We start from the raw sequence: 12,517 nt of genomic DNA, 5'->3' as shown, positions 1-12,517 counted from the left end.
GGGCGCTAGAAAATTTTTGATTCTCAAAGTGGGCGATGGGTAAAAAAGTTTGAGTCTCAATGATTTAAAGTATGAGTATATTTAATATAAAAAAAAAGTACTTATGGAGTAATATAAACAATACTAAAATCAATATTTTCAGTGAGGAATTTACAATTTAAATATAATTTATTCATAGTTTAAATAATAATTATCATTGCCAGACAAAAATGATATAAAATTAATAACAAAATAGAAGAAAAAAAATTAAACTTAAATATTTGCAAAAATATTTACATTATATTATAAAAATATATTAAATATATATATTATATTATATTTATTATATATATTAATATTCTTATTTATAATAAATATATTATTATTTAATAATATTATTTTTAAATATAAAGATGTAAAACAAATTATTATGGTTGCATTTTATAACACATTCCAATACTAATAATAAATTGATAAGTGAACTGAATTAACAACTTGAACTCTCTTTAGGTAAAATTAAATTTCATTCGCCACTTTATATTTCTTCAGTTTATTTTCTGTCAACTGTAATTCTTCTGATGTTTAATGAGTCACTTGGATTACTAAACATTCTTGATTCATTATGAAATATTGAGTTAAACATGTTAATTTTTAAATTTCCGATATATAATAGTTATTTTTCATTAGTTCATGGTTTCAAGCCCTGGGCAAGTATTTTCACATGAAACAAAAATCATTAGTAATTATTATTATTGGACTAGAAAAAAAGCAGACCTACTGCCAACTGTGAAAATTTTATGTGGTTTATGTTTCATTACACATGATTTTGTTGAATGTTTTTTCAAATTGTAACTAAATTAATGTTCGTGAATTTATCCTACTAACAACAACAAATCTTTTGCAATGAAGGCTTCAAAATCCTGAACATTTTTACTGTTTTTTGAGTTGTGATTCTTAACACAGCTCAACACTAATGGTTTCCTTTTTTATCCTCAAAACACAAATATAATTTTATATAAATTGTTCATATTAAGAAATATAAATTGTTCGAATGAATGAATGAATCGTTGAGAAGTATAAATGAATGAATCATTTATGCACTGCGTGCAGCAACCCGGTGCACCATCATTGGTTTGCTCTGCACAAATAGCAGCTAAAATAAAAATGTGAGCACATACAACAAACAAACACACGCATCATCCTTTTTTATGGAGAAGTTGTCAGCCTACTGTTAATTTGTATGAAAAAATAAATATATCATGACTATATAAAAGTGTCTTAACCAATTTCTTTCTTTATAATCATATAAACTGACCCATATTTTAAAAAATGAATAAAATTATATTAAAATATTTATAGAACAAATAATACTGTTTCAGAAAGTTATACAAGCACAAAAGTTGCATAAGTCCATAATTGAACTAATTTACACTTTCAGTTGAATCTTATTCACCATTTTATTATTTATTATTTTACAGAGATATCTTAATGTTAATGATAAGCTCTAGCCATAAAAATTACATTAGACCTTTTAAATTAAAAAATTACATATATAGTAATGCATAAAGGACAATAATAATAAATAACATAAGCAAGAAAAGGGTGATCATATGTGATAAACAATTATTTTCACCTCTTCAGCTTTTGACTGTGCATCTTCTTCAGCATCTCTAACCTTTGCTTCCAAAAGAGCTATCTTGCCTTGAGCTTCCTGTAGTTGATGCTGTAATATACTAATAGCAGATGGCTTCCTGGTATCTTCTTTTAAGTGCCTATAACACAAAATGTAAAAAAACACATTTCTAAACAAAGAAATGTTAGTTTAAATAGAGTACTATTTTGATGGATTTCTTATGTTCAAAAATGTTATTTTTTTATAACAATTGAATAAAAAGTAAACATTCATTATTTTCTGCATAACTTATTTATGTAGATCAACAGCACTCATCTGATTTGGCAACAGCACTTAGATGAGTGCTGTTGATCTCCAAATCATTACAAAAGTTGTTGCCAAATCATTACAAAATAGGAAAAATGTTTAAAAGAACATACATCACATCATAAGATAAGTTAATGACTAATTAAAATAAATCTCATACTTGCTTTAGAAACTTTGGAGATTAATATTTTCCTACTTTTAATTTTATTTTTAAGTTATTCTAACAAAACAAAACATAAGAACTTAAAACATATGTTATTTTAAATATGAACTCATTTAAAACAGTATTTGGTCATCTCCAACACCAATAATTTTTCACTTTGTTTGCATTAATGTATACAAATATTAAGTAAGGTCTGATAAGAAAACTAAACAAGTTTTTTTTTTAGTTTAATTAATAGTTTTTTGGTTTAATAAAAATCAGATTAGTTTAGGTTAATTAAAAAAAAAAAAATATTAACTGAGATATTTTTCAAATTAATAAATGTTATAATTTAATTGCATTTATATTATAATAATTTACATTTAATTTTGAAATACAGTAGTGGATGTTATGATTTATTTAAATACATTAAATTTACTATGTTATTATTATAGTTTTATTTCCTATAATTACTAAACTTCACACATGAATATAAACACAACAAAAAATTAGATTTTATTTTACCTCACCCTCACAAAAGCAATCAACTGTAACAGATACTCTTTCTCAAAACCTCAAACCAACAGACTTTAAATAAAATGTCTACTTTGAGAAGTAAAATCCACATAACTACTCAACTTACCGGTGCATACAAGGTATAAAATGTTGCATGCTTTTAGAAAACTTTATTTTGTATAACATTTTGCTTTCATCTCATTTACAAATATTAATTAGTGTACAATCTATTTAATTTGCACTATAATGACTTCTATGCTGTACATCATTAATGGTAATAAATAAACATAGTTTATTCTATCTAGTTGTTTATATAATCCTGAATTTTCACCATACTTGTTTAAATAAGTACTGAAATATTTGTTATTCACAATTTTTAAATTATTTTATTCAGTACTGATTTTATTCATTTATTTCTCCCATCATTAAAAAAAAGTATTTTTGCTTTTGATTGTGCCAATCTCTGCAGCAAAGTGGTAGTATCTCTATCACTTTCATCCAGAAAATTTTGATTTCAAATCCCAATCAGGTTTGGCATTTTTTCATGAGCTAAAAAATTAATTTTTATCATTAGGAGTAACTAGTTGGATTAGGATTTTCCTACAGTTTACCTTCCTGGAAAATGCTAGAGCAGTTCTTTTTTGTTACATACAGAATAAAATTACTTATCATTCTTTACAAAATCTGACATATACAAGGTATAAAAAAAAGAATATTGGGGTTTTAAAGCTATTTAATATCTCTTAACTTTGACTTAAAATAATTAATCAAAGTCTTTCTTTCTCAAACCTTTCATCATGTGGCACACATCCAATTGATAGGATAGTTTGCTCCAAATTTTAACCAGCATGTATGGAGTAATGGAACCAACAGCTGCTTCTATCCTGTGCTTCAAACAGAATAGATTAGTAGGTATCAGAGGCACATAAACAATATCTTTCACAAATCCCACAGGAAAAATCACATGGCATCAGATAAGGTGCCTTGGAGGCTACCACAAGCATTATGTCAAGCAATCTAATCCACAGGTTGGGGAAAATATCATTCAACCAACCCCATACAGTAATGCCAGTAAGAAGGTACATGATCGTGTTGCCAAATAAAATTCTCTGCTCCATCTTGCAGTTGAGGAAAGAGCCATGTACACAGCAAATCCAAATAAGAAACTCCTATTACGCTTACTTCAGCGAAAAAGAATGCCCTGTAAACTTGCCATTGAGATATTGCAAAGAAAGCATTTAATTTTGGGAAGTCCTTTTTACAGTAAGAATTTTTAGGGGATTTATGATCCCTAGATGCAGACATTATGTGTGTTAACTTTTCCACTAAGATGAAATGTTAAGCATCATTTTCATGCTGCAACATTTTGATAGAGAAGTTGGAATGCATGCACAGTTTGTAGGCTTCAAAGTCTATAGTAGCTATAAATGATATGGATACACTGTAAATGATACGGATGCATATGTATATATTTCCTTAAAACATATCATCACTGGCATTGCTTGTTCATGTTTGGTCTTCCTAACAGACTTTTTGCAATTATACAGGAAAGACTCAACACTTTCAACATTTTCTTGACATATTCAACATTTTCTTCAGGCACCCTTGGCCGTCCCATACTCTTCCCTTTACACAGACAATCTGATGTTTCAAACTGGTTATGCAACTGACCAACACTATTGTAACTTGGATCACCACAATTTATCTTTTTATGGAACACACATTAAACTGTACTACAGATTCACATCCAGCAAACTGCAAAATACAGAAATCTTTCTGTTCAGGAGTTGCTGTTTTTGCTAGCGGCACTGTCAAACGAAAAGATAGGTATTCAGTTGAGGGCCATGCATACAACTAACACTGTCCTGTTTTCTTTTTGACTCAAGCCTTTAATCAATACTGTACACCTCATCCAATAGATATTATAACAAATTAAAGTCCTAATATTCTTTTTTGTACACCCAGCATAACTATGTTTTGAACTAAATAAAGTATTAATCTATTTAGCATATTAGGCAATAATACATCCATTCATAATAAAATGTTACACTTACATCAATTTATTTTATTTTTTCAATAAATGACACAAATGTTATCAGCTAAAAAAAACTTTACTGAATGCAGTTACGCAACCAATTGAAATTACACCAAACATTACTTAACAGTGATCTGTGGAAATCATTCTACACGTTACCTGCAATCATTGGGCATTAGTCTTTATCATCCTTTTATATTTTCTGGATAGTTTCCCTGCTATTTTTCAGATAAATGGAATAAAATATTGTAAATGAATGCAGTTAAAAATTTTTCCCAGGATCATGCATCAGTATAAACTACAAACTGTTAATAAGCAATAATATAGAAATATTAAATAAGAAAAAAATACCAACTTTTCTTTTAATTTTTTTTTATACTCCTCCAGAATGTCTGCACTTTTATTAAGATCTTCTGTCGCTTGCGTAAGACGTTTCTGCAGCTGTTCTATCTGTTCATCTCTATTTTCAATAGCCTACAATCCAATTGTAAAAATATATATATATATATATATATATATATATATATATACTATAAAATATATAAAATTATATTAGAATTCAATAGAAGAAAATAAAAACTGATACACCCATAAAATTAAAAATAGTTTTGTTATTACTTGTTTGTCATTGGTTGAAGTCTTTCACATCACCCTCTGTATTTTTTCTTTTAAATTTGCTAACAACATGAGATAGTAATAAGTAATAAACAGACACTATAACACTGACACTGTTACAATATGATAAATACTTAAGAATGATGTTAGAGTTCATAGGAAAGCTACAATACAGTTACTTATAATAAACAAATAATACTTATAATTATTTTTGACTAAGTAAAATTTAATGGGTGAATCTTGAAAATATTACAAAGTGTAAATAACTTACTCGCTTAATAATAAATGATGGTACTGATAATCATTTATTAATTACTCTCAAAGGCCTTTGAAGAATAACTGATTGTTTATATATAAATAAATGAAATACAACGTTACCAACAATTTTTTCACAGTCTCCTTTCTAGTACTTTCAGTCATTCGACCATCCTCAGGAAATCTTCAAGAAGATTAATTTTTATGGTCGAATGACCGAAACTACTAGAAAGGAGACTGCGGACAAATTGCTCATTTATTTATATATAAAAAATATTATGTACAAACTGTGCCATGTATAAAAAACTTAATAACTGATTAATCTGAAAAAAGGATGTGAAATATATGATTTTACAAACCATCTCAAACTATCTCTTTCACATAACTCTCTTCCTTTTCTTCTGGAATTGTACCTAAAGCTTGCTAAATAGTGTAACTGTTAACACAGACAAGACTCTGATGGTTGAGTGACTACTGGTATAAATTGTCTCTCGGTATCAGGTGCCAACAGCCTTTTCAGGGAGATTAGATGAACAGGTATAAGTTTCAGGGCATCCTATTTCTCTTCAGGCAAGAAATTGTCTATAAAGGCAGATGAATACCTGGCAAAGCAGGTGTAGTAGTTCTAATCACAAATTTAGGAAATAGGTAAAAGTATAAGTGCACAATAACAGTATTTGCTGACTTCCTTGGCAGAGTAATAACATCTCAGCCTTTCATCCTGAGGTCCTGGGTTCAAATCCCGATCAGGCATGGCATTTCTCATGATACAAAATTCCATTTTTCATAACCCATGAACAAGCTTAAAGCTTATGTGGTGGTGAAATTTTTTTTTAAAATTAAGTTAAGACAGTAAACCAAAGGGCACAGATAATTCAGATGTAAGCGCCCATAAGCTAGACAAGCAGTCGTGGAAATAGAGAAAATGTTTGAAGAAATAATGAAATTTTTTAAGAGCATAAAGAGTGACAAAGATTTAATTATAGTAGGTAATATGGATGCAGTTATTAGAAAGGGTGTAAATGAAAATGTAGCAGATATGGACATGGGAAAAAAAATGAAAGAGAAAACTTATTCACTACTGTCTGTATAACATTTTGTGTAAATACTTATTTCAAGCAGCACCTAAATATTTCAAGGTGAACAAGGAAAATGCTATGCAAATACCAAATGAACTGTACTATAGTAAGAAAAAATTCAGAAAACAAGTAAAAGAAGGTTACTAAAGAAAGAGCTGAAGAAAAACTACCAAAATATGCACAAATTAATGAAATAATTTAAACATGAACCACAAGTACTTTTCAGGTACAGCAACAAGATACAAGAACAAGTAGTAAGAAATATAGGTCAAGATTGGAAATGGTTAAAAATTAGATTCTGCAAGCAGCAGAGGAATAGTGGATAAGAAAATAATAAAATTTGAAATCAACAGGAAAATTAGATTTGGAAAACCTTTTACTAATGATGGAGGAAAGAAGGAAGTTGAAAAATTCCACTAGCTTGCAAGATCAGATGGAATATATAAAGTTAAAGAATGCTATTAATCAAGGTGTCAAAAAAAGGAGAAGAAAGTTATATCTAAGGAAAAAATGAAAAAAATGAAAACTGGATAAAATGTAGAAAAAGACAAATAAAACAATTAGAACATATTTTTGAAGTAAAATGAGCTCGGCAACCTCAGTAAGCAATAGTGATGAAATACTTTTGTCAAGAACTATTGAAAATACTATTGGAAATTCAATTCATGGAAATTGTAAGTGGCAATTACCTGATCTATAATAATTAATAGAACAGTCTGTATTGCCACAGTATCTACATAAGACAGAAACTTGTAAAAGAATTAAAGTATTGTAGGGAGGAGATCTCGATGGAGGCTAAGAGTAACATATTTTCATCAAGTTTGAAAGATGAAGGGTGTGTGGAAGCTATACAAACTGAAGAAATAAATCATTAGAAACAGTAGTTGAAGAATGGCTGCCAAGCAATCTTCAGATTGAGCACTATAAAAAAAAGAATTTGAAAAAAGTTAATTATAATCTTTAATTACTGGAAGGTAATATCAAATTTTGTAATGCTAATCAATGAAAAAACAGCTGCAGTGTTCTTCAAAATTGCACTAATCTGTTAAAAGTAAAACAGTTAACTATTATATTACTAAACAAACATGAATTACAGGTTTTAAAGATATTTATGAATCATGTATTAGTTACAAGCAAAAAAAGGGGTAACTTAGAAGAACAAATATACTCCCCCTAATCATTGATTAATATTATCACCTGTTTAATCTCAGTTTATTTATCATCTGCAAATAAAAATAATATCTGAATTCAATGAAATTAATAAAAAAAATACATATCCCAGAAGTTTGTGCGATTTAGAGATAAAAAAATAGTTCAATACACTTCCTCATACAAAAATGAATAACACTGTATCATAATCTGAAAGAAAACAGAATGTCACAACTCATAAACATAAAATTTTGATATCTTGAACTCTGAATTAAGACCTTGTAGAATTTTCTAGACACACCAACCAAATAATTACTTATGTTATTAATATTTAATTACAAATGTTACTGTAATAATATATTACTGAATTGGACTCGTAAAGATCACAAGATCTTAGAAGATCCTTACACAAGATCACTTCTTAGAAGCATCTACAATGTATGCAATGTCACTGAAGATAGGCAAAAAGTCAAATAAAAGTGCTTTAATGAAAATTTCAATAAATTTGGAAAAAATGTTTGAAAATTCATTACATAATCTACTATATAAATTCATTATAGTTCCAACCTTATCAAGCTTTATCAAAATCTAGAAAGTATTTTTGGAAAAATACAATACTTCCAACTACCTAATGAGAACATGAGTCAGTTACAGGTAAGAAACGTGTAAGCTGAAAAATAAAGAGATAATTAACACAGAAAACTTAGAATAATTTTAATTATAAAAGCATATTATTTATAAACAATGAATTTTGTATATATTTTTATGAACAAGAAACAATAAATTTTATAATGTACTTAAATAAAAAAAGTACCTGTGTAAGAACAGCTAGCTGCTGATTTTGTACATCTAGCTGTAAATTTGGTGGATGAGCAGATGCATGTAAAAGTTGCTGTCTCATTTCTTCTAATTCGAGATCTTTCTTTTTCATAATATCCTATACATTTAAAAAAAAAAATAAAAATACAGTAACAAATCTTCTTGTTTGTCAATCAACTGACTGTTCTGATGCGCTTTTTTCTTTTAGTTACAACAATAATTCTAATCTTTGTCTTTCAAGATCCTACTAAGTTTAATTAACCTATCGTTACTGCCTTAGTAAATGATCAACCAATTAACTTCTTTAAGAGTTTGCTACAGGTCACCTTTTTCTGCAAGTTACTTCAAAACCTTATAAACTTTTATCAACTCAACAACATCTCCAAAACTTTCCAGTTACACACTTGAAACACCTTTATTACTTAACTTTCTGGATCTCCTATGATCCAAGTTAGTGTATAATAAGCCATCAAAAAATGTTTTTAAGAATTTCATTTTTCTTCCTTCATGAAAACACTCCTTACTTGAGATGAACTGGCTTTGATACCTTTATTGGTCTTTTATAAATTTATGACTAATTAATGAAAATGAAATTCTTTAAATTTATATTATCCGTCATATTAATTCGATCTATAATTTCTCATTTTTCTAGAGGTAATTAATTGACTATCTATTCTAACTAGTAACTGAAAAAAACCCTAGTACAAAATCACAACAAACAAACATGCATAAGGCCAAGAACTAAAAGGACGTATCAGATAGACTGTGTAGTGATTAGGATGAGATTTCAAAACCAAAATATGGACAATAATCCACTGCATCTAAAAGCAAACATTAATTTTGATCACAATTGATAATTAAATTCTCTCTACTTTTTACACCATTTCATGACTTCCTTTGTAAAATTCTACTCTGATAAATACCATTGCCCACTTTTTGTTTGCTTTTGTAATTAAATTATAAAAAAACAAAAATATTGCTTTCCTTTATTTAACATTGGAAAGGATAGTCAATTTTTTTGTATATAATAAATGATACTGAAATTTGGACGAGTTCCATTTTAGATTGATTCCAATATCTTAATATAATATCTGCATCTTCTACTCTAATGACATTGCAGCATAAATCTAAAATACCCTTTTTTAAATCCTCAATAAGATTTTCAGATATATCTCAATCCACCTAACAAAATTATTTCATCTTTTAGATAAATCTATGGCAGCCTGTTGATCAGATACAACTTTCAAAAATGTAAGTTTATATGTTTTTTATTTTGTTTCTAGAAAAGGTGGCAATATTTAAACTAAATAATTCTTCCTTAAGTTTTTTTTTTAGATCAGAGGTAATGTCACTTTTTAAAACCCTATAATAAAAGGTTGAAAAGCAAAAATGTATATATATATATATATATATATATATATATATATATATATATATATATACATTTTAAATTCTATTAAAATAAACCACCTAGTATAGAATATTGAGGTAAGTCATAATTATATCTTACTTTAATTTTACCATGAAAGGACTTTCATAGGAACTGCATCCTGAGTCATGGTTAAAATGTGTAACTGCATATTAAAAATTAAAAATACTAAAATAATGAAAATTGTGTATTAATTTATTAAATGAGTGCTGCTATCTATTACAGTTTTTGTAGGACTGTCTCCTACAAAAAATTAAAATTCTTATAAAAACTGCAACAGATAGCTGCACTCTTATAATAAATTATTATCCATTTTCATTATTTTACAGGATGCCATGAAACTACTTTCATGGTAAAATTAATTAAGGAAGCTATGTCTTATCTCAATATTCTGTACTAGGAGGTATATTTTAATAGGATTAAAAATATAATTTAATAGTACCAGAGGAATAATACGGATTTTAAAAAGATTAATTTCAGTAATATACATATATATAAAAAATGTAATTAATTTATTCCAAAATTAACTGTTTAAAGTTTTTTTTTTTTGAAGTTGTAATTTTGAAGATAATATGAAATAAAAAAGTAACTATAGAGTGTTCTGTATCTTATTTTACTACTGCTGTTTTCAGGTTCAGTGTTTCCTGTTTTTGTATCTTTATCACTCAAAAATGAAGGCATTTTATCAAGAGATGGTTTTTGTCAAAAGTCTCTCATAAAGTTAATATTAAGAATCATATCCAATTACAAAAAAAGAAAAAAGTTTAATCTAAGATTGCAAACAAAAATTTCAAACGCACCATAAAGTAGTACAGTAATTTTGTAACTATACATCTGCACTTGTTTCTACCTCCTAGTATATCTCAGTTTTGAATTATGAAAAGCCATTTCCATAGTTTAAAATCACCTGTTAATATCCATTTATATATATTTCTAAAGATATAACGATAAATTATCAACAAAGAAAACTTGAATCCTTTACACTTCAATTATCCATTAATATAAACAAAATTTTTTATTACAACCCTTCCTGATTTAATACAAAAAAAAAAATGGTGAAAATAATGAAAAAAGTTCATATAAACAAAAGACTGGAATGCTTTGTTTTAGAGTTACGGCTAGTGAAAGATTTCACCTGGATTTCAGCTCTTCTAATAAAAAGCAACCCTAATGAAATTTTTGGGGACCCAAATTAACAAGTCAAGTTGATGGTTTCTTATGTAATTTGAGCTGGGAAATAGGATAAAACTGGTCCCAGTACTGTAACTCCAGTAGTTTTTAACGTATCTGACATAAAACAAAATTCAGTGTCGAAAAACAAGTTTTTTTATAGTAAAAAGTTTTTTTGTAGTAAAGTAGCTTTCTTAAGTAACTAAGAGAGTAGAAGAGTTAGTAACAAAACTTGTTCAGAATTTAATTCTGAGAAAATTAATGTAAATACAGCCAATAAAAAGTAAATAAAAACTTTTAAAAATAAATTTTTTATTGAAGCAAAACAGACAAAAAATAGACAGGAAATTGAATTATTATTTCTGTACTTAATAAATATTATAATTAATACAGCAAAACAAAAAATAAAGTATATGAAACTGTAAATGGTTAACAAAATAACAAGCCTCATTTCAGTAATTATCAAAATTCCCTCCTTCACAATGTATACAGCATTCTGCTCAATGTAAAATATTTCCCGTGGCTTTATTATCTCAGGATTGTTTCATATAAATTCAATAGCATTTCTTATTTTAATGAGTAACTCATCTTTAGTATTACCTTTTTCTTGGTTTACTATTGTTTCCATGTGACCCCAAATGAAGTAATCTAATGGCTTTAAGTCAGGTGATCGTAGTGGAGAATTGATTTGTCCACCATGTCCAATCCAGTTTATGAAATTAGCATTGAGTGATTTCTAGCTATTAAAAATAAATCTGGTATTGTACAATTATGCTGAAAAGTAATTGGCAATCTAGTTTCTAAAGATACATCCTCCAAAAAACCCAGCAAATTATTTTTCAAGAAATGAAAATATGCATTTCCCATACGGTTTTCATTGAAAACAAATGGTCCCAAACTTTATATAAAACATAACATAAATAATGTTACACATAACATATAATGTATACACATAACATAAGTAATGTTAAGCAAACATTAATGAGAAATCTATGTTGGAAACTGATTTCCACAGTACCATTTGGATTGTCTTTTTTCCATAAATGACTATTTTTAGAACTGAAGACTTCATTTCTCATAAAAGTGACTTCAAGTGACTTCATCAGTAAATAAAATTTAATTTACCTTATTAGTGTTGACTAGAAGCCAAGTTTAACACAAGTTTAACTGCGGGGGGTAATCTTTGGCTAGAAATTTTGAACCTTGTGCAGGCAGAAAGGATGAAGATTTTCTTTCTGTAGTATGTGCCATACTTTGTTTTTTGACAAACCAGTGCGACATGAAATTTGAGTTGTACTAGTGCCTGGACTATGTTGAATATGCTGAATCACACATGTTCATCATTAACACGATGATTTACTTGGCGTTCCAACAGAAAATGAAGAATTGG

At 27.7% G+C, this 12,517-nt stretch overlaps 1 protein-coding gene across 1 annotated transcript in view; it reads right to left on the bottom strand.

Annotated features, from left to right (window-relative positions):
• Nucleotides 1–12,517, bottom strand: part of Cep290 (Centrosomal protein 290kDa) — a 220,744-nt gene that overhangs the window by 151,769 nt on the left and 56,458 nt on the right. Inside the window, exons 7-9 of the mRNA XM_075382073.1 lie at nt 8,524–8,646; nt 4,967–5,085; nt 1,613–1,751 (exon numbers count right to left, since the gene is read on the bottom strand). Of these exons, the coding sequence (XP_075238188.1) occupies nt 1,613–1,751; nt 4,967–5,085; nt 8,524–8,646 (381 nt within the window). The remainder of the gene's footprint in view (nt 1–1,612; nt 1,752–4,966; nt 5,086–8,523; nt 8,647–12,517) is intronic.

The sequence above is a fragment of the Lycorma delicatula genome, chromosome 1 (assembly GCF_047948215.1).
Source record: "Lycorma delicatula isolate Av1 chromosome 1, ASM4794821v1, whole genome shotgun sequence".
NCBI classification, from domain to species: domain Eukaryota; kingdom Metazoa; phylum Arthropoda; class Insecta; order Hemiptera; family Fulgoridae; genus Lycorma; species Lycorma delicatula.
Note: the sequence above shows the minus strand (reverse complement) of the source record. Positions and strands in the feature narration are given on the sequence as shown.